General features: G+C 48.8%; 1 protein-coding gene and 1 non-coding gene across 2 annotated transcripts in view; both read left to right on the plus strand.

The window, feature by feature from the left end:
• The window catches only part of PLXNA2 (plexin A2), a 214226-nt gene that overhangs the window by 148009 nt on the left and 40459 nt on the right, over window positions 1-25758 (plus strand). Inside the window, exons 10-12 of the mRNA XM_007163953.3 lie at window positions 3022-3222; window positions 4971-5067; window positions 8489-8679. Coding sequence (XP_007164015.2) covers window positions 3022-3222; window positions 4971-5067; window positions 8489-8679 — 489 coding nt within the window. The remainder of the gene's footprint in view (window positions 1-3021; window positions 3223-4970; window positions 5068-8488; window positions 8680-25758) is intronic.
• Window positions 5842-5943, plus strand: LOC114236061 (U6 spliceosomal RNA). The gene has a single exon (XR_003622098.1). It is a non-coding gene; the product is annotated as a U6 spliceosomal RNA (small nuclear RNA).

Here is a 25758-nt window from a genome sequence, read left to right on the forward strand (position 1 = left end):
AGAACCATCTCATAACCCAAAGAGTCTGTATATCCCTGTATTTCCTAGGAAGAAGAGAGTGTACCTGGGCACCAGCCATGTCTTCCCTTTGCCCTAGAGAAGGGAAGGAAGGATGCTATTCCATCTGACCTGAGAGAAACAGACAAAAAACAAGCAAAGCCTAAGACATTCTTTTCTCTTGGGGCAATCTTGGAACCCTGTTTAGGCGTTTGGAAAGCCCCTAATCATCATCCTTCAATTTAGTCCCAAAAAGTCTGAAAGTCTGACCACGGGAATTTTTTCAAAAATTTAGAACCTCTTTAAAAAACTCATAAAAGTACTCATAAAGTCTCCTTATGATTCTCCAACTTCCAGACAGCCCAGCCCAAAAGATGAGGGTGTGTGTGGGGTGTGTATTTGTGTGTTTGTGTATATACACATGCATACATATATTTTTTGTCATAGTTAAAAGGCTTCTACAATCTTGTTTACTAACCTAAGACATTGTACTCCCAAAAGTACATCTTTAAGACTCCACTCATGATATTTGAATTTGTTCTCTGAGCTCATTAGAGATGAAAAAACAACTGGTCATCCTTTACAATATATCAACTAGTTCTGATTCTGAATATCTATTCTCTCCCTCTCTCTCTTACAGGTATACACACACACATGCACACACACACACACACACACACACACCCTCATTATACCTCAGCCTTATTTCTAGTCTAAATTTAAATTCTAATTTATTAGACTCAATGGGAGTTTTTCAGCCACTAACAGGAAATAGTATCTCCTTTTCAATGGGATGCCTGGGTTTCCCTAAAGTGGTGTTCATTTTTTTTTCTTGGCTATAAATATATGAAAGACTGTCAAGAGTGCCCGCGGGGAATGAAAGTAAAAGTGCAGTAAAGAACAAGTTTATGAGTTGGCAGCTTGAGTGACTGACTTCTAAACAGGGACCCATCTGTTCTGGGGTTGCCTTATGCTCCTGTCTCCTGTGGAAAACTTGCCTGCTTGATATTCTCCCATGCAGTCACTGAGGGATGGCACTGGGACCCCTGAGGTTCCACCTGACCCTCCTAGATAGGTTTCTGTGGGAATAGGTTTCTGTGGGAAATTTCTCCTGGACCCAGCTTTTCATAAATCCTCAGGATTCCTTAATAGATACAGATGTACCAATTGAGTAATCCTGTGACTCCAGAAACAATGACCATCTCCAACCCCAGCCTCAGGCATCAAACTCCTGCTCAAGTCTCTAGATGTCCAGAAGGCAGGACTTTACCTCATCTCTAAAAAATCTAGGAAGTTGGAGCCAAATAGAAAGTTTGAGATCGTTTTGTCTGTTGCTTTATTTTCTTATTTTCCATTTACCCTCCCACAAGCAATGACCAAGTGTCCACTACATGTCAGGAACTTGGATAAAGCCTGGGGATACGGAGGCAAATAAGATGCAGCCTAATCCTCAAGGCTCACAGACCAATAAGGAAGACAAGTTAATGAGAAACTGCAATTCTGAGGGCTAAATGCGATCGGGGAGAGTATCTGTAACCCATCCTGAGGGCCAGTGCAGGAAAGGGTCAGGGATGGCTTTACAAAGGAGCTGCAGGGTTGAGTTTGAAGGCTAATTAAGAGGTAATCAGCTAAAGAGGGCTGAGTCAGGGGCCAGGAGGAAGATTAGGGGGGTCGAAGGGGAATGTTTCTGGTGGAGAGAAAAGCATCTTCAAAGGATCAGAGGTTGATAAGTGAGGGAGATGTTCCCTCAGGACTAACCTTAAATTCCTCCGTGGTATGGCTGGACCATGATGCCCAAGAATCAGAGGGTAAGAAGGAGGCAGGGGCCAAATCATGGAGGGCTTGCTCCTGAGGCCACTGCCTAAGCCAACACTGAGCAAGAAGCCCATGGCTAAGGCAGTCCATTGTTTCACATTCCTGTGGCACCAAAGGCTTCTTACCAGGGATGCCTCTGGCATTAGGAGAGGGACCATTTATTGTTCCAGACTGTCCCACACCTTGAGGAAGTTCAGCATCCTGCCCCACACTTGGCACTAAATGCCAGTAGCGCCCTCTGCAGTGTAGCAACATACAAACCCCCCCCCACTACCACCACCTTCCCAAAGGCTCCCTCTGAGAACCACCACCACCACCCAGAGGGGAAGGGGACAGGGAAAGAGGTGCCTTCAAGACGTTGCCCAGTTGATCCCTGGAGACAGGAAATGATTGCACATGGAGGAGGCTGTGTGTTCTCATTGCCAGAGGCCACTGGGCAACGTCTTCCTGGAGAGGGAGAAAATGGGCAGGGGGTGGAACTGTGAGGAGGTGGTCATTTGACCTCTGGTGGAGAAGCAGCCTCTAGAAGGAGAACCGAGGACCATCACTCTCCTTCTCACTTCCTCCCTCTCTCAGGGTCCTTCCCACAACCCCTTCACACCAAGACTTTATTTTTTCTGTTTTCTTTTACAAAGCAATATGGTCTTCATGCAAGGCTTGGTAATGAAGTGAGATAAAAAGCCAGAGCAAGTGTTGAGAGCATTGCTGGGAGGGCTTGATCCACCTCCTGGAAAGGCCACTCAGTCGGCGCTGGGAAGCTGAGGCTGCCGATAACAGATCACCTTGGGCACGGACAGTGCAAGAAGGGTGGGGAGCAGGAGCTGGGAGACAGATGAAACCCAGAGGTGGGGGGTCCAACCTGGGGACAGGGACGCGGGAAGCATCTTTTATCCCGTGTCTCAGGAGATAAAATCCACAACCTGCCACGCCGGGGCTTGAAAATTAATTCCTAAATTGTAACACGCACACGAGATACAGGAAAACTTGTGGGATGGGGATGACGATATCAAGGCCCGGGAGCTAAGAGATAGATTTCACATTCCCTGCTGACTCCATGTGCCCCTTAAATGAGGTACATCCTTGTGGGCAGCCCGCCTGGATGCAAGAGGGTATGGCCTGGCATGGAAGGCCTGTCCACCTCCCGGGCTTGGGGAGTAGGGAGGTATGAGCCAGGACAGACCAGACGGAGGCTCTCTGCTTGCTCCCCAGGACTGTCCCCAGCTGGTGCCCACGGAGGAGATCCTGATACCCGTCGGGGAAGTAAAACCAATCACTCTCAAGGCTCGAAACCTGCCCCAGCCTCAGTCCGGCCAGCGAGGCTATGAGTGCGTCCTCAACATACAGGGGGCCGTCCACCGTGTTCCCGCCCTGCGCTTCAACAGCTCCAGCGTCCAGTGCCAGAACAGCTCGGTAAGAGCACCAGGGCAGGCTTTGTCTCACACCTGAGCCAGGGCCTCAGCCTGGCCTGCCCCGGCTTCCAGAACCCTCCGGGTCCACAGGCTGACCCATGTCTCCAGGGACAGAGGAGTGTGCAGGCCCTAGGGTCCCTCAACAGAGCAAAGCAGGTTGATGGTGACGGAGGTAGTGGAGGGCTGTGAGGACCCTCCTGGCATAAGCTGAGAGCTCTGTGCCCTTTCTGAGTTGAAAGAGTACTTCTTGGCCTTTGGTGAAACTTCAACCAACGCCAGTCAACTTGACCCCAAACCCTGTCCGCATTCAGGGAGTGGATCCACTGGAGGGCAGGGCACCACGCGGGAGGAGAGCTGCAGAGAGATCAGCGGAAGTGAAAGTAGAGTGGCATGAGGGGAGGGGGGAAGGGAGGAGGAGGAGGAAGCCGTGAACTCCAAGAGCAGCAAGGGTTAAACCAATCCTGAATGCTAGACAGAAAGCACGAGGTGTTTAATTATACTACTAGCCCAGAGAGGATCTTTTCATCTGCCAACTCCCTGTCTCCCACCAGCTCTGGGGGGTCAGCTGGGAGATGGGGGGGATGTGACAAAGGTGACAGAGGTGCTGAGGGAAGGTAATTCGCCCGGGAGAGATAAAGAGAATCTGGGCCTCTTATCAGGGAGCTGTCAGATTCCAGGTTCACGGGCACTTGATGGAATTTGTAATCGGTAGAAGGCCACCAAGCACCCGGGGAAGGTGGGAGTTGAGAAGGCAATGGAGCACAACAAAGGGAGGAAGGTGGCAGGAAGGGCCGGAGGGACAGGCCCTGAGAGCTAAGTGGCCGGGCTGGGCAGTCCCCACAGAGGGGATTCCCACAGAGGCGCAGGGGCTGGGCCACCAGAGGGGCTGTTTCAGATGTGTCTGAGGGCTTGAGCGTCCTCGGTGGGATCAGCATGGGAGAAAGGCCACTCCCAGCCACAGCTTGGGGGCCTTAAATGGCAGAGCTGATCAGATCTGTGCCCAGAAAGCTCTGGGCACTTTCCCTAGTGAACTGTTGACCAAAGTAAAGCTCACGTGCAGAAGGAAAGGGCCACCACAGGGCCTGGCCAACCAACCGAGGCACCGCTGTGTGTTACACACGTGCTGTGCTCAGGGCTCTGTGGGATTTACAGAGCGGCACGTGGACTTTCTAAAGAGACTAGACTTTCATGTGAAAAGATGCAAAGCAGCTCCCGGGAAGTGCCTGGTTAAAGACAGAAACACCAGGGGACGGAGAGGATGGGGAGGGCTGGGAGGGATGGCAGAGAAGACACCTGGGGAAGGTGAGTCTGAGCTAGACTAGGAGAGTAAATATGGTGAAGGGTGGAGGCTGTTGGGAGAGGGAGGAATTCTTAGGAGACGTGAACTGAACACATGCAGAGAGGGGCTTGGGCGGGTGTGCTTGGAGACAGGTGCTTCAAAGATTCTGGAGGAGACGTTGAAGAGAAGGTTGGAGAACTAAGCTTGGATGGGATCATAGGGGGTATTGAATGCCAACTAAGGGGTTTGAGCTGGATCTGTTGGCATTAGTGACTAGCAGTCGGGGGAAGACACCACAGGGATAATGTGAACGGTGCATGGGGTTCCTGTTTCTCCCTCTGCTCCTCTCTCAGCCCAGAGGGAACCAAAGTCCCTGGTTTCCTTCCTGGTCCCCTGAGGTAGCAGCAGCATCCCCGCCCCCCCGTGATGGAAAGCCTCATGAGCGTGTCCCTCTGCCCCTCTCCCCACAGTACCAGTACGACGGGATGGACATCAGCAACCTGGCCGTGGACTTTGCCGTGGTGTGGAATGGCAATTTCATCATCGACAACCCTCAGGACCTGAAAGGTAAGCAGCTACTTCCAGGTAGAGTTTTGATCTTTCCGTGACCCTGGGAAAGACTGGGTGGAAGGATCAGAGCCAGCCAGCTGCTGTGCCATGAATAATACACTCCCTCTGTCAGCGTAATTCTTCAGAGGATCCTAAAGCAACATTTGGCGCCATCAAAGGAGTCCTGTTGGGAACCCTGTTTTATTACAACCAGAGCATCCGCCCGGTGGCTGCCGGTTCATCACGTTTTCCTTTGGCTCCCAGAGACTTTGAAGTGTCTGTGGAACCTGACCAGGAGAGCAGCAGGCAGGAATGTCCTGCCAGTTTCCCTGGAAATGGAGATATTATTTCCAATAGGGTTCTGGTTCCCCTGCCCTTGGCCCCAGTCACTGCACAAAGAAGGTTTGTAAGGCGGCTCCCCTGGTCCTGAGGTGGACGGGAGGGGCCAGCTTGCTGACTCGAGGGCACAGCTGTTGCAAGGAAGCTCAGGAAGGAGCTGGGCTGATGCAGGAGGGGGTGTTCCATGAGGCCACCTCATTCATGTCCTGCACACCCATGTGGAGGTCCTCCTGGGTGCAGGTAGGCTGCCCCCAGTACAGCATTCCTCCCAGATCTCAAGAATGACAAAAGGGACTCCAGTTTGATCAGCACTCTGGCTAGTCACTCACTAAGTGGTTTATCTGAGATTATTTTCCTAATCATCCCAACAACTCTGAGGGGTATGTACCAGTATTATCCTCATTTTATAGATGAGGAAACTGAGACCCAAAGAAGTTAAGAGATGGACCGAGACTGTCCACTTTGGCAACATATACACTAAAATTGGAATGATGCAGAGATCGGCATGACCCCTGCACAAAGATGATGCAAACTTACAAAGCATTCCATGTTTTTAAGACAAAGACTGTGTAGTATAACTTATATGTGGAACCTGAAAAAAAAATGTCCAACTCACAGAAACGGAGTAGAAAAGTGGTTGCCAGGGGTTTGAGGGGGTTGGAGAAATAGGGAGAGGTTGGTAACAGGGTACAAACTTCAAGCTATAAGATGAATAAGGTCTGAGGATCTAATGTATAACATGGTGGCTATAGTTGGTAACACTGTATTGCATAATTGAAATTTGCTAAGAGAGTAGAAATTAAATGTTCTTAACACATATATATACATATACACACACACACATATATAGATATAGATATGGGGGTGATGGATGTGTTAATTAACTAGAAGGGAGGAATCTTTTCACTTTTTGTATGTATGTCAAATCATCACAGTATACACTTCAAATATTGTACACTTTTTTTGTCAGTTACATCTCAATGAAGTTGAAAAAAGAAAAAAAATGGACCAAGAGTTCAAATAGTAAGAGCCAGGATTTGAACCAAAACAGTCTAATTCTGGAGCCACGTGCTTAACCACATCACTGCCCTTCCTCCCCGTGGCTCCGGCTGTTGTGGGATGTGAAACCTCCTCCCCTGGAACCCTATCACTGCCCCCCACCATGAGCCACACTTCACCACATTTCAAGTAGCTAGGGTTGTCACAAGCCTGTCCTTCAGCCCGAGGGTCACCCCATGGGCACAGAAAGAGGGACTGAGGCCACAGGAGGAGACCTGAAAGTGCTTCAGCATCTCTTCCAGATGCTATGGTCCCTGTCCCGGATGCTGCCACGAAAATCGGTACTACTTCATCTGGGAGATTTTTTCTATTTCCCTTCATACCCAGGCCCGATTTTCTCAGTGCTAAGAGATAGGCATTTCCCCGGCTCAGGATCTGGGCTTAGTTCCCAGAGGTTTTGCCTTTGCACCTGGAGCTTAGAGAAAAAACAGCCACATCCAAGCTGTCACATTGGAACCCTCCCTTGTGGCGCCTGACAACTTTTAAGCAGCTCCTTGAATGCACAGGCCATGGCGATCTCACATTCACCTCCCACCCAGAGCCCAGCTGTTCCTGGAGGTTATGCACTGTGTTGGGTGGAGGAGGCCACAGTGCTTAAGGACTCAGATTCTAGAATCCAACAAACTGGGATTCGAATCCTGGCTCTTTCACCAATAGCTATGTGAACTCAGACTAATTACTGCTCCTCTCAATGTCCCAAGTTCATTATCTGGGAAATGGGGGAAAGGAGGCCCGCCTCTCAGGGTCATCATGAGGGTCAAATAAGAAATTAGATGTGGACCATGTGCATATTAATAAATGCGGAATGCGGATTTGTTCATTTTAAGATTCCCATTTTCTGCCCTCTACCGTAAGAAGCCATAGGCATGAGGGTGTCTCAGTAGAGCCCCTGCAGCTGAGACTGAGGAATGCTTGGCAGAGCAGAGGAGTAGAATGGGGACATATGGAAGAAAAAAAAAATACCTCTACCCTGGGGCATGTACCTGACCTCCAGAAGCATGCCACCCAGGCCTGAGAGCTTATGTCTGCTTGACCAGAAGCGTTGAAAAATGACTTCCTAAGTATTCTGCTTCTGAAGAGTTCTACTTGGGACTCTGAATTCAAAACTCCAGCATACAACTACCAAGCCTCGGGCTCACAAAACGGTTCTGCCGACTGGCCTGTCTAGGGCTTCTAAGTGGGTAAGAGACAAAAGCAAAAGCATTTGCAGACTCCAAAAGTGACCTGTTAAGTAGCCAGTTTGCCCTCCCTGGGGATATCTGCTCCATCCACAGGGCCATGAACAAGATGGCATCAACCATCTTTCCTTATCAGCTCTGCCTCCACTCTGCCAGGCATGTGGCCTTTCTCGAAGCCCCAGCTGACGCCTCTCCCAGACCTACCCAGTCCCCTGTGTGCCTCTCTCCTCTCAGGACCTGCATGCTAGCAGCACAGCGAGTTGGATCTGCAGAATCCCAGCTTGGGGCACTAACCTTAGTAAACTCCAAGAGTCATTACATCTCTCTTTGAGCTTCTTTTTTGCCTGAAATGGGGAAATCAGTCCTTACCTCTTTCAGCGAGGGCCATATGTGACAGAGAAGCAGCAGCGTAAGAATGTAGTTTGAGTTCAAAGAAAAGATAATAAGCATGTACAGAACATCAGCTATGTTACAGGCACTGTGCTAAGCACTGAATATACAACATCTCATTCAAACCTCACAAAAAACAATGATTATCACCATGTTATAGAGTAAGTACTGAACGTTCAAAGAAGTTAAATTCTTTGTCACATTGCTAGGAAGTGGTGAAGCCACAATTAAAGCCGTGATCCAATTTAATCTAGAGCCAGAACTCTTAAATAATATTTTCTTGTAGTGCCTTTAAACGACTGCTAAGAGGCTCAGTTTATTATTAATTCCCCATCAATTATTCTTGCAAGGATAATGATGATCATTGGTGTTATCCATGGATGGGGGCGGTTTCTATCACGCCTGCAAGAAGGGGGTAGATTGTGAGGCGTCCTCTCCAACCCCATCTGTGACTGCCTCCCCTCTCTCTGCAGTCCACCTCTACAAGTGTGCAGCCCAGCGGGAGAGCTGTGGCCTCTGCCTCAAGGCCGACCGGAAGTTCGAGTGTGGCTGGTGCAGCGGTGAGCGCAGGTGCACCCTCCAGCAGCACTGTAGCAGCCCCTCCAGCCCCTGGCTTGACTGGTCCAGCCACAATGTTAAGTGCTCCAACCCCCAAATCACCGAGGTGAGTCCCCCAGTTTCCCAGAGTGGGAAGGGATGGATGGCCGGGAGCTGACCCCAGGGCAGTGGGAGTTGAGCCTTTATGGAAGAATTCTTGGCGTAGAGTGAGTTTAATGTAAGGGTGTGTAAAGCCTCTCACGGGTGTCTCGATGGCCTGTGTCCAGGCATAAATGCCAAGCGTATGGAAGTGTGTCCTCACATCCGTGCACGAATGTGCGTGCACGTCTGTGTGCACCGAGGAGGCAGAGCCAGCCCAGCCTCCCTGCCAGGCTGGCTGAGCCAGGTGGGGACGAGACATCGGCTGCATGGCGGGTGAACGTTTCAGAAAACAGGTTTAGCTTTTCTCAGCAGAAATGCGCTTTCAGGAGCTGCAGTTAGCTCAGAGTTGCAAAGCTGAAAACGGAGGAAGAAAGTGAAGGCAGACACTGCATTAGCCACCGTGCCATTTCCCCGGGTTTACTCTCTGTCCCAATTTGTTTGTGCATTTTAATGGAAAGAAATAGGTAATTAGTTATCCTGGAAAAAACTGATGTTTCCTGAATAGTCAATTGCAAAGGAAGATGAATAGGTAATGTGAATGAACGTGCAGCTGCTTGGGGTTTGAATGGCCGGGGAGAGGAATAGTTGTATTTAACTTCGGTTGCAATATGTGCTCATCACTCTTTGCTGCTCCCTATTCACCGACTGTCGCTTGTGCTTTGAAACTAATTGCATGTTCCTTATGGTGACTAGGAATATCGGCCAGAGCAAGTACCACTGTGATTTGCACGTTTAAGAAAGTAGGAGAGGGGAATTCCCTGGTGGTCCAGTGGTTAAGACTCGGGCTTTCACTGCTGTGGACTGGGTTTGATCCCTGGTCAGGGAACTAAGACCCCACAAGCTGTGCAGTTTGGCCAAAAAATTTAAAAAAAAAAAAAAAAAAGCAGAAGGGGCTGCTCCTTTTCTACCTCTTCCCTGAGCAGATGCACTGTCCCTTTCCCTGCCTCATTTTCCTTACTGGCCAAAGAAAGCCAAGTCTGGCTCTCATCCATGTCGCAGAGTATTGGGAAACTTCTGGAGCATCCCTATGATCATTTTCAAGCTTCAGATCAGTTAAAAAAAAAAAAAGCCTCAAGATCAAACAAGTGTTGTTAACATACAGATGAGTTATTTGAAGAGGGAGCAAATATTTGTTTGGTGTGCTTGGCACTGTCTCATTTAATCCTTACAACCACCATGAGAAGTAAGTATTCTCACCTCCATTTTACAGATAAAGAGAACAAGACTCCGAAAAATGGAGTTGTCCAAGTTCACACAGCTATTAAGTGGCAGGGCCAGTGTTTCAACTCAGATATATTTAATTATAAAAACATTTTAAGAGTCTCTGTGATTTGCCCAAGTAATATAAAACAAGAAGTGAGCTTCCCCTTCCTTTATATCCAACCTTCCTAGCGGATATGGACCAGACAGATGCCATCCATCCAAATGGCGGTGTATCCCAGGAATAGCGCAGTGCTATAGAAGAGCATCTCCCGCCATCCAGGTCCTCATTCATTCTGGTAGGAAGATGTTATGAGGGTGAAGACACTGCCCCCTCAAAGACTGAGCTTCTTCAATCCCATTTTTCTTTTGGGCCTGGCCAGTGGTGGTGCCTACCGACTGTCCTGTGTCTTTATCTCACCGGGAAAGTGTTTTCTGGGACTGCTGGAGGTGCCCCAACCTCTGCCCTCAGACAGCTAGCTCCCTGAGCAGCTCAGGGCTCTATGCCTTCTCCCTGATTCTAGTGATTTCCAGCAGCGGCTGCCTTGAGAACTTGCTCTGTTCTGTAATTCTTCTTGCTGCTGCAGTTGTACGTCTCTCTGCCTCTGCACCTCTGGTACAGGGGAGCTTAGGCAGGGACCTGCTTCCATCAGCCCCTCTCACTTCCAACAACCAGCTGCTGCCCCAACCCTGTCTCCTCTCTGACTGGCAGGGGCCCCAGCCCAGCCAGAAGGCAGGCTTCTCCCTGAGAAACCTCTGCCTCCGCCACCCCTGCTCGCTGACCGAGGACTGACAGGCTGCTCTGTTCCCAGAGGACACCCAGGCTACATGATGCTAATTAACCCCCTGAGGTAATTAGGCTGTAATTGATTTTCCCAGTGAACATAGCAGCAGGAGTTGGAGGCCCTGAGCAGTTGGGTCTCCTCTTGGTGTTTTTCAAGTAGAGGCTGTGGAGAAAGAAAGAGCCATCTTGGGAGAGAGACAGACCCACACCGTGTCTCGAGACACTCGGGGGACAGCATTCTGGGCAGCACATGTGAGCTGGAGGAGACAGGGCTGGAATGTTTTATTCACTTTCATCCTGCACCTCCCACCCCCAATCTATCCTCCTCTCCTTATAAAAGTCATTTTTCACTTTTTTAACTTTTCATGTTTGAAATAATTTCAGACTTACAAAAAGGTACAAAAATAGTACAAAGAACTTTCATATACCCTTCACCCAGATTCTCCAAAATTAACATCTTACATAACCACAGCACAATTATCAAAATCAGGAAATTAACAGTGATAGAATAAAGCCATCTAATATACATGTCTTATTCACATTTGCCAGTCATCCCGCTAATGTCCTTTTTCTGGTCCAGGCTCCAATCCAGGATCACATGTGGCATTCCATTGTCATGGCTCCTCAGTGCTATAATCCTCAATCTTTGTCTTTCATGACCTTGATACTGTGGAAGAGCACGGGACCATTACTTTGTAGAACGTCCCTCAGCTGGGATTTGTCTGATGTTTCCTCATGATTAAATTCAGGCTATATACTTTTGTCAAGGAACACTAAAAAAACTGTAGGGTGCATGTCCAAAGGGCACAGGAGCCAACTTGATTTGGCCCTAGTGGCCAAATCTGGGGCAATGTAAGCAAGAAAATAAATTATAATACTAATGGACTATACTCAAGAGAATAATATAAGAATCTATGGTCCTTATTGATATAATAAATTAATAATTAATGTGGGAGAGAGGAAGCTCCTCTTTATACTAGAATTCCAACTCGTAAGTGTAGAAGGACTTAGCGAAATAGAAAATCACCATTTGGCAAAATTCACAGTAATAATTGTTTCAGGCAAGAATGGCCAATGAATGCTAAAATTAGCAAGTGAAAGTATGATGAGAAATAGGATATTTACATAACCTCAAGCTATCTCCCCACAAGATATGTATTAATTACAACAAGAAAAATAGTTCAGTGTACTTTCGTATACCCTTTACAGTGAAGAAACCTGGTAAACAGTGGTTAAAGGGTTAAGGTTCCTTAACCAAGTGATCAAAGTTAACCACCAGTTATGGGAAGAATCAACCTCAGGCACCTCTCCGTAGGATGCCCTGAGAAGAACACAACCTCATTTCTATGGCATTTGTTACCAAAAATGTATAATTTGTTAAAAGTAACTTTTAAGAAGAATCAACTCATTTTCTTTACCTAAGCTTTCATGGCTAATTCCTTGATGTTGGCATAGATCTTATTTTTCTGGAATGGTGCTGTCCTGCCCGGGGGCAGGGAATTCTATGAGCTCTGTGCCCTTTTGTACATACCTCCCTCTTGTCTCTGGCCCTTCCTTATCTTCAAAATGTGTAGCCTCCTCAGTGCATGCCCACGTGCAAACAGAAGCCATTGACTACAAAGATCTTGCCTGAGGGAGAAGAGAAGGATTCTCTGATGGCCCATGACAGCTACTGGGAGCAGCAGAATGTCTAGTGCTGGAAACCAGTAGGGACTGGAATGGTGCTGTCCCGCCCGGGGGCAGGGAAATCAATGAGATGACATCAAAGGAATTCTACTTTAGGAAAAGGAATGAGCTCAAGCTCAGCTGGATGAACAGCTGTGTTCTTCCTTAACCCCTCCTAACCCAACTGTCTCCATGGCAACCAAGTCGTCCCCTAGAGACCCATCTCTTATGGCAGCTCCATGTAGGACAAGTCTTACAGCCGATTGAATTTCCCAGTTTGCAACAACTCCAGGTTAGGACCCCCTCAGGACTCGCCGTCTGCTCCTTCTCAGCCAGCCCTTGGTGTGATAATGACTCTGTCCCCTGTGGGAGGCATCCCAGGCTGCTCCCATTCCAGCTGTCATTCCGGGTGTCTGTGCACTTGTCACCTGTTCAACCCCCAGTACAGGAGACGACGTGCAGAGGTTTGGAAAGCCTGTGAGACGCCAGGCAGCCATGTTTCTGTTCTTCCCAGCGTGTGCTTCAGGACCTGCTGCGACATCAAAGTGGGGGATGTTAGGAGCCATCCCCTAGAGAGAAAGGAAAACCCAGAGAAAACATTTCCCAAGAAACTGTGAGTGGGCAGCATCCAACAGAAAGGGGAAAGAGATTGAACATGTTCTTGGGAAAAGAAATTTAGAAAGGACCAAGGGGCTTTGGAACTCACGTGAAAGAGGTCTCCACTCAAAGTGAGTGTATTGGTCTGCTAGGGTTGCAGTTACAAAGCACCACTGGGGGGCTTAAACAACAGAAATTTACTTTCTCACAGTTCTGGGGGCCAGAAGTCTGACATCCAAGTATCAGAGGGTTGGTTCATTCTGAGGGCTGTGAGGAGAATCTGTTCCATGCCTTTCTCTTGGCTTCTGGTGGTTTGGGGCAATCTTTGGTGTTCCTTGGCTTGTGGAAGCAACTCCCCAGTCTAAGCCTTTGTGTCCACATGATGTTCTCCCTGTGTGCATGTCTGTTTCCAATTTTTTAAAATTATTTATTTATTTATTTATTTATTTATTTATTTATGGCTGTGTTGGGTCTTCGTTTCTGTGCGAGGGCTTTCTCCAATTGCGGCGAGCAGGGGCCACTCTTCACCGCAGTGCACGGGCCTCTCACTGTTGCGACCTCTCCCGTTGCGGAGCACAGGCTCTCAGACACGCAGGCTCAGTAGTTGTGACTCACGGGCCTAGTTGCTCCGCGGCATGTGAGATCTTCCCAGACCGGGGCTCGAACCCATGCCCCCTGCATTGGCAGGCAGATTCTTAACCACTGCGCCACCAAGGAAGCCCTCCAATTTTTTTTGTAAATAAGAATGCCAGTCATATTTGATTAGGGCCCACACTAATGACCTCATTTTGACTTGATTATCTCTATAAGGACCCTATCTACAAATAAGGTCATATTCTGAGGTAATGGGAGTTAGGGATTCAATATATGAATTTGTGGGGGATAAAATTCAACCCACAACAGAACATTCTGAGCAAAAGGAGGAGAAGCCATGGTTCTAAGGAATTGATTCACCCATTAAATATTCATGTAATGAGTGACTGTTGTATGCCCTGCACTGTGCTAAGATTGGAAGTTATCACATGGATAAATTAGTCCTGGGTGGGGAGGCAGGGGGATGCAGCCAGCCTATCCCTGAACATTGGCCACCTGGAAGAGGCTGGAACTTGATTGTCCTGCAGGCTGCTCTGTCTCTTCCAAAGGGCCTTGGACAGAGATTTCTAATCTACACCCTTTGCAGCTGTCTTCTGTTAGGAAAGAGAATTGTAACAGGGACCAAGGCCTCCACACCTGATAAGGACACCAACCTCAGGCCAAGAACATGAACAGACAAGCCATATTCTTAGTTCTGGGAGCCTTAATAATAATAGCTTTTCTTTAACAAGACACTACTCTGTGCCAGAACCCATGTATTCCACATACCTACTCCTCCCTGCAATCCTGCAAGATAGCTGTAAGAGCTGGGGAAACAGTGCTTAGGGGAGTAAGTAATTTGCCCAAAGTCACACATCTGGTTAGTGACAAAACAAATTCAGAACCAGGCCCTTCTGACTCCAGAATGCAGACTTGCTCCACCACTTGATGCTACTTCTCTTGGTCAGAGGGCTGGAGAAGTACTCCCTGGCTATACACTTTCCCACCTCACCCCACCCCCAAAACATCTGTGCCCAGGATCTGAATCCCCTTGGAAGGTCTCAGGAGATGCCAGACAAACTGAGAATATTGGCTACTCTTTCAAGTCTGAAAATAACCGTCACCTGTCTTCCTAAAGATAATTAAGTCCACACTTATTCCTATGAGTGGGGGAGAAAAATGGAAGAGCATTTGGGGGCACTTTTAAGCTTAAGGCAATCACTTCTTGCCTGTCCAGGGGATGTGTTACTTTAATTACATGTGTTTCTTAAAGCTATCAGACTCGGTTTGGTTGGTTTCTGGGTGTGTCTATCAATGGGACAATGGTTACGGTGAAAGTTACTCTCACGAGCATCTCAACCTGATGGGAGAGCCCAGAGGATGAGGCCCAGGTGGTTAATGCTTGCAGGTAAGAACGGAGATCAGGGTGAAATAAAGGCAAAGCAGGCTTGGGATGCAAGGGACGAATCCCCAGTGTAGGGGTCCTCAGGGAGTGACCAGGAACCTACACCCTTTGGCTACCAAGAAACGCTCCTGTGTGTTTCTGACGTCCCCTAACACAATGCGCAGTAAGACCACACTGATGCCAGGTCCTAGGAGTACTGGGACCTAGGACCACCTTGTAGCTTTTACTGTATAAATTTGTTAACTTCAGTAACTTCCCCCACACCTCACTTGTCCACGTTTAGGGGATATTGATTCTGTTTAACATTATCTTAATTACATGTAATCGGGAAAGAAAACCAATTGTAGAAAACCGCCAACACTGCCCTCAAAACCAAGCATAAATTACTGTTGATGCGATGGTAGTTTGAGATGATCCATTGTTCTTGCTTCTTCCTGCTCTCCATTTGCCCAAATTTTTTTTTTTTTTAATTTTTACTGGGATAGAGTTGATTTACAACATTGTGTTAATTTCAGGTGTACAGCAAAGTGAATCAGTTATACGTATACATATATCCACTCTTTTTTTTAGATTCTTTTCCCATATAGGCCATTACAGAGTATTGAGTAGAGTTCCCTGTGCTATGCAGTAGGTCTTTATTAGTTATCTATTTTATATATAGTAGTGTGTATACCAAATATTTTAAAGTAGATTTTTTTCCTGGATTCTCTCAGATGCAAATGGATTTGTGAAACTGTTTGGAAAGCTGGACACTTACAAGTATTTATCCATAAGACTGTACCGAATCTCGGCAGGAAAAGCCGGGAGCCACCTACCCAGGCCCAGAGCGACTCACTGCAAAGTTCCCAACAAATAAATAAATAAGTCAGCCAGCTTTCCTGAGAAACAAGTCGGCCCTCTGATCTCCCGTTCATTTATTTGCAGGGCTCATTAATATAACATCACTGCAACAAACAGCTAATGGGGGATGGTGTCAGGATGAATAATGGAGTTACTCTGCTGAGATAACAATTAGGTTTTTGAATGTACTATCAGCTAAGACAGAGCCAGCAAGGATTCATGCCGGGTAGGAGAGCTGGTGTCGCCGATGCTGTAGATTCCTGCAGGGCTCATCAACTGGGCTCTAGCCTGCCATGAAGAGTGTGCACATACTTGCTCTCATGCACACGTGCTTGCACGCTCTCACACACACACACACAAAACAAGTTGGAAAAGAACGTGACAGTTTGCCATCTTGGATCCAGCATCCAGGTGCCTTTGGGAGCCAGGCTGAGCTCAAGATTCGCAGGCACAAAGTTGGCATCACTGCTCTAAAGTCAGGAAAACTCTAAGCAACAGGAAAGGAGTAACTGGATTAGTCAGGAGAGGATTAGCTGTCTACATACCCACAATTGTCCTCACTGGCCTGTCCTGATTAGGGGGCTGCTCAGGGCAGAACCCTCCTGATCCCAATCTCAGACACAGGAGCTTTTCAGACAAAGCGTGGCCATCAGTTGGGGATACTCCACCCTGGGGCGACTACTGTGGGACCCCCTCCCTTGGCTGCTCTGGGAGGATCTGACGTCAGTCTCTCCCATCTCCTCTTAAGAACACAGTCTAGGGTGCTGACAGCCTGCTGGAGACATGGCAAGAGCTGCACAGGCCCGTCAGAGAGGCAGCCAAAACTGTGCTGGGCAACCTCCGCACCCGGCACTTCCCCTCTGCAGGTCGGCTCTCTGCCCCTCCCCTGAGCCCCACCAAGAACAATACCCAGAGGTTCCACCCGCCTGGGATGCTTATAAAAATGAAGCCACTTTTCCTCTGGACCTCAACAGACCTGGCTCCTGTCCAAATTTCTTAATCATAAAATAATAATGAGAAAAATGATAGATAACATTCACTGAATGCTTTACCTGGCACATAGCACTGCTAACTTAGCACCTCATGTATATTATCTCGTTTAGACTTTACAACAACTTTTATGAGATGGAAGCTATTAACATTAGTCCCACTTTACAGACAAGGAAACCAAGGCAGTTTGAAGTGTGATACCTTTCTTAATGTCACACCGCTAGCGAGTTTTAGAACTAGGAGTTAACCTTCAGCTACTTGACTCTAGAACTCCCATGTTTGACCCATATAGCATCCTTCATCTCTTTCCTGGGCTCACTTAGACAAATAGAACACTCAATCCACAGGGCTGGAAGAGGAAATGGTGCGGGCATCAAGCTCTTCATCAAGCCTGCTAAAGAGATGGGAAGCAAGCTGTAGTCCCCACCCCAAGCATCATTTAAGGAGACTGGAATGCACAGGGAGAGATGACCCAGCGACAAGGCCGAGGGGAGTGTGGGCATTCACAGGGGCAGGGCCAGAGAGGAGGGAGGGTGGAAGCTGAGAAGTTCGGAGAGATGGTGGTCCCAGCAAAGCCATCTCCAGAGCTCCTTGGAAAGCAGCAAGCATGGCCTTAACCTTGGGAGGGGGGCTGGGGGACCTACGCAGAGGGGCCCACAGGCAGGCTGGGTCATGGGTTTTCATGGCTGATGATTTGGGGGCAGTCCCAGGCCGAAGGATAGTAACTCAGGCATTGTGGTGTGGAGGCTTGAGGCACAGGTTAGATAGACCACTCACAGTGTAACCTTGAGCAAGTTACTTAACCTCTCTGGGGCACAATTCCCCATCTGTAAAATGAGAATACTACTAGTGCTTCCTTCATAGTTTGTTGTGAGCCCTAAATGAGATAAAATATATAAGGCCCTTGGCACAATACCTGGCTCATGATAAGTACTTAATAAATGGGGCTTCCCTGGTGGCGCAGTGGTTGAGAATCTGCCTGCCAGTGCAGGGGACACGGGTTCAAGCCCTGGTCTGGGAAGATTCCACATGCCGTGGAACAACTAGGCCCGTGAGCCACAATTACTGAGCCTGCGCGTCTGGAGCCTGTGCTCCGCAACAAGAGAGGCCGTGATAGTGAGAGGCCTGCACACAGCGATGAAGAGTGGCCTCCGCTTGCCGCAACTAGAGAAAGCCCTCTCACAGAAACGAAGACCCAACACAAGCAAAAATAAGTAAATACATAAAAATTTAAAAATAAATAAATAAATAAATAAATAAATAAATAAATAAATAAATGAAAAGAAAATGGTAGGCATCATTATCAGACTCTTCAGTAACCTGGAGCCGATGCCCATTTCTGTCTTCTCTGCCATCACATCTATCAGGCAGGAGATATAAGCAGAGGAAGACAGGGTCTCTAGGACAGGAGCCGGGCTTCATGAGGCTCCCACCATGAAGGGGTTCTCCTTTGACCCCTTAAACATCTACCCTGGGGCTTCCATGGTGGCACAGTGGTTGAGAATCTGCCTGCCAATGCAGGGGACACGGGTTCAAGCCTTGGTCTGGGAAGATCCCACATGCCGCGGAGCAACTAGGCCCGTGAGCCACAATTACTGAGCCTGCGCGTCTGGAGCCTGTGCTCCGCAACAAGAGAGGCCGCGATAGTGAGAGGCTCGCGCACCGCGATGAAGAGTGGCCCCCACTTGCCCTAACTAGAGAAAGCCCTCGCACAGAAACGAAGACCCAACACAGCCATAAATAAATAAATTTAAAAAAAAAACAAACATCTACCCTGTAGGAGGCCCCAACTCCATCTCTCCAAGGCTCTGCCTGAGCTCAGGAATGGCCCACCCGGCACTCCCCAGGCTGCCAAGCCCCTGGGCCTCCAGCACCTCCCACGCTCCCTGGTGCATCCCTTCGGAGCTCCCCAGCTGTAATTAATCGCTGCATCTACTCTCGCCCTTGGACGGCTTTGTGGCACAGTTCCCTCCGAACTGTTCAATTAGCGGCTGCAAGAATCAGGGCGAGTGCAGCATCACGGTGGCTGTTTTCCAGGTCAAGGCACCCACAGTGGAAAACAAACCTGACACAGTCTGGCAGGAATACAGGTTTGGCTGGGATGCTCAGGTGTACGGCAGGCCCAGTTGGGCTGTGCTGCTGACAGGTGAGGTCTGAGGAGATGGGGAAGCGGCTTCCCAAATCAGGGGCTCCAGGCATCTTTGAGAGGACCCAGCAGGAGATAGGAGTCTCCTGGTTAGTCCCCTCCCATCAGCACATGCCAGCCTCATCCCACATCCTACTGGCCTATTCACCCGAACTTAAGGTGACCAGATCAGGGACATGGCCTGGACTGGGACCAGCCACCTCTACCTGGGCGTGGTCTGTGACTGCTTCTGGGACAGGGCTTAGGGGCTGCTGGACTGAGCCCTCTGCACTAATGTGTTTCCCACGTTTTCCTTCTGAATCCTGCAAATAGACAAACTTTTAATTCTACAACCAGTTAAAAAGCCAATACTCTTAAGGTAATAACAACTTAATGTCCCATTAAGATTCAAATAAAGGGTTCATTAGGGAAGAGACAATAGTAGAGTGTAAGGTGACTAAAATGGGGGAAGGAATTCCAGGTAGTGAAAAAAAGCACTTGGGAAAGATAAAGGCTTACCCTCCCTCTGGGATTTGCCCAGGGTCAGCCTGGCTGATGGCGTGTGGGATGCGCTAATGGAAATGGTTGGCTCAGACCTCGTTTGCTGCAAATCCGCAGACCTTTGCTCAAGCCACAAGCCTGCTTGGAGTCCCTACACTCTCAGAGGTTGCATGGATATCCAAGGGTCCAGAGAAAAGCCTCTGAAATGATCAAAGGACCTGGAAAACAAGAGCTTCCAACAAAAGGCTAACAGAATTGCAGAAGCGCAGACCAGAGGCGACTTGATTGCTGTCTTCAGTATCTGAAAGAGGTTTGATGAGGAGGCAACTGTTGAGTCCTCCATTCGATGAGGAATCACAGCAGAAATTGGCTTAAATTAAAGTAAGAGAGATTGCAGGAAGAACTTCTTAATGCTTCCGATGTGAAAATACTGCATCACTCCCAAGCGACACGTAGGCATCTCCATTCTTACAGTGGTCATTCAAGAACACAGTTTGTACTAGAATCCTCTTGAGACCAGCTTTTCCCAGGAATAGAGAACTGTAGATATTTCTTGACAGCTGCTGTGTCCCAGGCAGTGTGCTAAGTATCAGGTTACTAAGAGAAAGCAAGGTCCCTGTCCCCAGATAGTTATTGCCTTCTTGAGAAAAGACACAATTACAGTCCGGTGGCTGTTGCGTCTTGGGGTGTAGGCAAAGGGGCTACTAAATCTTCCTGAGGAGGCTAGAGAAAGACTTTCTGAGGACGTGTCATTAGCAGAGCCTTGCAAGAGGGGTAAGCATTTGTCAGTGTCATGCTTGACCGGCAGAGGGAACCACAGGTCAAATGCACATGGGCTTTACCCCCTATAGCCATGGGGACCCCCAGCTCCCCCTGGGAACCTGCATAGTACATAAGAGAGGGGAACCAGAGGTCTGGGAGGGGGCAAGGGGGAGCACACAGAGAGAGTCAGCACAGAGCCTAGGGGAGACCCTCAGACACCCCCTGCACCCCCACTCAGCAGCTGCTTCTGGGCTCTTCTCTCCCTCCTCCCCTACTTCTGGCTCTCCCTTCTGAGGTCCACAGAGGAGAAGGTAAATAGATCTCAGGTCCACAGTATGTGCTGAAAAACATGGGGCTGAAATTCGGCCATATCGAAAGATCTTCCCAGATGATTTCACAGGTTTTCAGCTCCCTTCCCCCTCTCTCCACACCCCCACCACACACTCACACACACACTCACACACACCCCAAACTGTCAAACCATTTGTTTGCGTGGGCGTCTTATTCAGAATTACTTTCCTGAAAGAATCCATTGAGTTCACTGAGAAATGCTGTGCCTTACCCCAGAATGGCTAATAGCTGGGGGCAAAGAAGAGGCAAGAAGGGAGGGAGGGAAGAATGAAGACAATTTTAGACACGGCCAGTGTCCTCCCAAATTTATTCTGGGTGAAAGGGTGATGTCTGGTTCAGAATATGCTTCTGTGCGGAGCCCAGAATCCAACAACGCTGAGACCCTGCCCTGGGCAGCACGGCCATTCCCCGTCCAAGCTCAGGTTTTCTCCAATCAACCCACGAGTGACTCTCTCTGCCCTGGGTCACCCCACCATCCACCATCTATGTTATGAGTTCCCTGGACCAGGTGTCCTCCTTCCAGATAAATAGGAAGATTCCCATCACCTCTAAGCTCCCGCCAACACCACCATCCCATGTTTTTGTAATCTAGGAAGGAACAGGTGCAGGGGGAACGCAAGGAAGGAAACTGCCAATTATCAAGACCTACTTTCAAAACCACCATCATATTAGGGACTTTCCAAATGTTGTCTTATTTCACGTTCACAACATCCCTGTGAGGCGAGCATTGTTATCTGTTTTCTGATAAGGACACTGAGACTGAAGGTCACCTAGCTCATAAGTATCAGAGCTGGAATTCAAATTCAAGTCTGTCTCACTCGAGAGCTTACTCTCTTCCTGCTACAGACACTGCCCAAGCATCAGAAGGTCTCCCTTCCACACCACAGAGTAGCCAGCAGCCCGAGGGCCATCTAAAACTAGAAGCAGAGACGTGAGGATCTGGCTGCCATCCTGGCCGTATCTTGGTTTCCCCTCTGTCTGTGGGGGAATGTCTATAACTGCAGCCTGCCCTTTCACCCCCATCTCTGCGGGAGGTTAGCTCTCCCCTCCCCTACGGCCCCCAACTCCTTCCAGAGCTGAAAGGCCTTTCTGGGAGTTCTGCAAGCAGCAGTATGGGACTCCACCGACTTGCCTCCTTATAGACCCACGTGGAGAGGCCAGACTTGGCCCCCAAGAGAACCAGGTTTTCTGGGTGCCACGCTGGGTGTCCTGCAATCTAACACTGCTTTGAAGAGAGAGCCTTGGAGGCTGTCTCCAGGGTAGAGCACTGCCTGGTATGAAGCGGTATCTGAAGAATCCTATTCACTCCTTCTCTGGAGGATAAATTCTTTTCCTTCAAGCCTCCCTTCTAGAGCCTCTCCTCAATTCTTGGTCCTGGGGAGAAATGAGGAAAGCAGGGTGCCTTGGATTTCACCACCACACAGACAGGGCTTCGGTAGACCCTGATACTCATTCTCACAGTCACCTGGAAGCCCTCAGGTGGCAGGGGGTGTGTTTCACAGGACTCCTCCCTCTGTTCCTTTGCACGCTGAGCCCAGACCTCCACCTTGACTCTCTCTGATTTTTAAGATGGGGGAGAACAAATGACACGGGCAAAGGCACAGATCTTTAAAGTGTGTTGTGTATATAGGAACTGCTGGGATCTGGGTAGCACATGGTGGATACAGTATAAGACGGCAGATGTGGCTGAAGAAGTAACAAACATCAGAATGTGGAGGACCAGGCCAGGAATTAGGGACTTGGCCTGCACAGTGGTCAGAGCCATTGAAGGCCTTTAGAGCAAGTGACTAGTAACCAGAGCAGGTATGTGTTCATGAAGGCCACCTGGCCATGTGAAGAAGTCAGATCTCACGGAGGAAGACAAAGGCCCTTGCAGTTAGTGTGGGTGAGAGGTGATGCAGCCCTGCTTATCGCCTACGCTGGAACCAGAGCAGGGCACAGATTCAAAAGACACCTGGGAGACTTCCCTTGTGTCACAGTGGATAAGAATCCGCCTGCCAATGCAGGGGACACGGGTTCGATACCATATGCTGTGGAGCAACTAAGCCCATGCGCCTCACCTACTGAGCCTGCGCTCTAGAGCCCACGAGCCACAACTACTGAGCCCGCGTGCCACAACTACTGAAGCCCACGCACCTAGAGCCCATGCTCCGCAACAAGAGAAGCCACCACAATGAAAAGCCCACGCACCGCAACGAAGAGTAGCCCCTCTTCACCACAACTAGAGAAAGCCCACGCACAGCAACAAAGACCCAATGCAACCAAAAAAAAAAAAAAAAAATTAAATTAAATCTTTAAAAAAAAAAAAGACACCTGGGAGTAAGAACCAATGGTCCCTATATTTATTATACATGGTAAAGGAGGGAAAGGAAGCAGTCGAAGATGTTTGCAAAATTCCTGGCTGGGTGCACGGTGGTTCCATTAACCTTGAGAAAGGATCTGGGAGGATAATCAGGTTGGGGGTGGAAGGAGGGAAAATTAAGAGTTCATTTTTAGACATGGTGAAATTTGAGGTGCCTGAGGGACATACGTGTGGAAGTCGAGATGTCCGGTAGCAATTAGATATATGGATATGGAGCTCAGGAGAGAGGTCTGAGCCAGCAATATAGATTTAGAAGGCATCAGTAATGGAGACCTTGGGAATCCTCTTGCAAATCAAGTGCTCACCACCTCATCTATGTTTTGGAAATCCAGACTTTTATACATCAGTTTTGTCTTAAGCAAGAAAGAGGAAACTACATCCCATGTAAGCCCCAGGGCATGGAGGCTGCTGAGTGCTTTGACCCCCAAACTCCTTCACCACCTCCCCAGGTGCTGGTAGCACAGCACATAGTGTGTGCTGTATGGGGAAGAGCCACATGGACCCAGTATTACCCAGGCACTTTCCAGTGACCCATGAGGATGCTAATTCTCCCAGCTGTTAGCTGGACCCATCTCTTTGACATGTGTCTTCATGCCAAGATTATAATGCTTGCACATATTAATATTTTTGTAAGTCTTCCTTCTCTAAACAGTATAAGCTGGTTTATGCTTCTGGGCAGCTCTGTGCTAACAAATGAACCCTACAGCCCCCCAAGTGCCATGACCGTGTCTCTGCCACAGACCCTCGAATGTCAGAAGAGGACACTGCAGAGTCTTCCCAGCAGGAGGAGGCTGCCCTATGGGCCTGCCAACTCCACTGAATATCCCCAGTACAATCCCCGCATGCTACCTGCAAGACGGAAATATTTTTAGGCTTTCCAGAAAGATCTCATTTCAGTTTTTCTTAAAGCTTGTAATTAACCGCAGCGAGCGAGAGAATGTATTTTTAAAAATAAAAGTGGAGGCTTCCCTGGTGGCGCAGTGGTTGAGAATCTGCCTGCCGATGCAGGGGACACGAGTTCGAGTCCTGGTCCCGGAGGATCCCACATGCCGCGGAGCAGCTGGGCCCGTGCACCACAACTACTGAGCCTGCGCATCTGGAGCCTGTGCTCCGCAACAAGAGAGGCCGCGATAGTGAGAGGCCCGCGCACTACGATGAAGAGTGGCCCCCGCTTGCCACAACTGGAGAAAGCCCTCGCACAGAAACGAAGACCCAACACAGCCATAAATAAATAAATAAATAAAATTTAAAAAATAAAAAAAAAATAATAAAAGTGGAGGAAAGAGAGCAAGCTGATTACCACAGTTCTGTAAGGGTTTCCAGTAGGTGGGTTCCTGGCATCCACGTGGCTGAAGGAGGGGAGGGGGACCAGTGATGCTACTTCCTTCCTCCCGAATCTCTCCTGCAGGGGCATGGAGGCTACCCCTTTCCTGTTCCTCGTTATGAATAGCCACCTCCCAGAGCCCAGGAGGCCTGGGGACCTGAGGAAGTGGCACCAGGGGAGAGTGGAACAGCCAAGATCTACTGTCGGTCGTTTTTAGAATCCTCAGGGACAGAAAAGCTATGGGGCTACCGGTTCCTCATGCCAGCTCCTTTCTCTCCAAATTGTCCTGCTTCCCCCCACCCGCCAAGGCCCAGTGCACAAAGTTGCCTCTGAGCACCGCCATTCCCTCCCTTGATTCATCTCATGAATCTTGTTTATTTTTATTCATAAGATGGGATATTTTATTCCCAGAGAAGGGAGTCAGAGACAAGGTGAGTCACAGACAAGGTGACTTGGGTGAAGTGGGCCCCCGGATAAGAGAGTTCCCAGCCTGGGCCGGAAGGAGGGAAGGAGGCTGCACCGTCTAAGGTCTGCAGAAGAGGGTGGGAGATCAGGAGGTCTGAGTGGGTGTTGACCTGACTGTGCAGCCAATGCACAAGAGCCCAGAAGTCAGCGGGCAGTGAGGGAGGAGGCCTGTCCTGGGGCCTCATCCCCACAATCATCTCTTCTGTGTCTGCTATCACCTATTCGTGGCCAAGTTGGCGGCCGCATTCATGGTGCTTACATTACTGGAAGAGAGCAGTGCCCCTTTGGTGGAGACAGGAGCGGGGAAGAGTCTCCAGAGCCTTCGATAGCATTTTCGCCTGTACTCACCTCTAACCTCTGCCCAGAGGCCGCATCTGGAAGATTCTGGTGGACTCTTGGCCTTGACGAGCCCTCCTTGCCTCTCTCCCTCCCTTCTTGTCTTGCCCTTCTAATGGTGTAATGAAAAGAGTCCTGGACTTTTTTAAAACCATGTATACATGTTGTATGATGATCTTAGAATAAGACCCCCCACATCTCCTTCCAGTTCTGAAATTCCATGCTCCTGCCTACAGTTGGGTTCATGTCTAATTTCCTCTTACTTTGGATAACTATGGACCTTGAAGTAGGAGCTTATTCCCTGGGATCTGTTGGATCCTGAAGAGCTGCATTTTTCCTGGAGCCTGATCCATTCCCAGACAGAAATTTACACCTTAGAGCTGCCTGATTCTGCAGTTCCTTTTCCTGGTGGGTCAAAACAAAATCAGGCAGTCAGCATTTGGTGACTGAATTAAGAAATGAATAAATAAACGATCCTTGCTGCTGGGAAGCCAGCAAAATTTGGAAAATCAGAAAGCTATTTCTCTTCGGTACTAGCACGTGTCACAGGATTTTTTTTTGCAGAACAATGTCAAATATACTTTCCATCTTTGGTCATCCCCCACAGCAGTCCCTAATCTGGGACTCCTCTGAGCTCCCACAGCTTTTCCTTCAAATCTACCTTATCACTGTGTACCCTGCATCAGCATTATTTATGGCTCCCTTACCTCCTCCTCCTTGACCACTAAGTTCCTTGAGGGCAGATTTCCTGTTCTATTCATCAT

This window comes from Balaenoptera acutorostrata, chromosome 1, assembly GCF_949987535.1.
Source record: "Balaenoptera acutorostrata chromosome 1, mBalAcu1.1, whole genome shotgun sequence".
In the NCBI taxonomy this organism is placed as follows: domain Eukaryota; kingdom Metazoa; phylum Chordata; class Mammalia; order Artiodactyla; family Balaenopteridae; genus Balaenoptera; species Balaenoptera acutorostrata.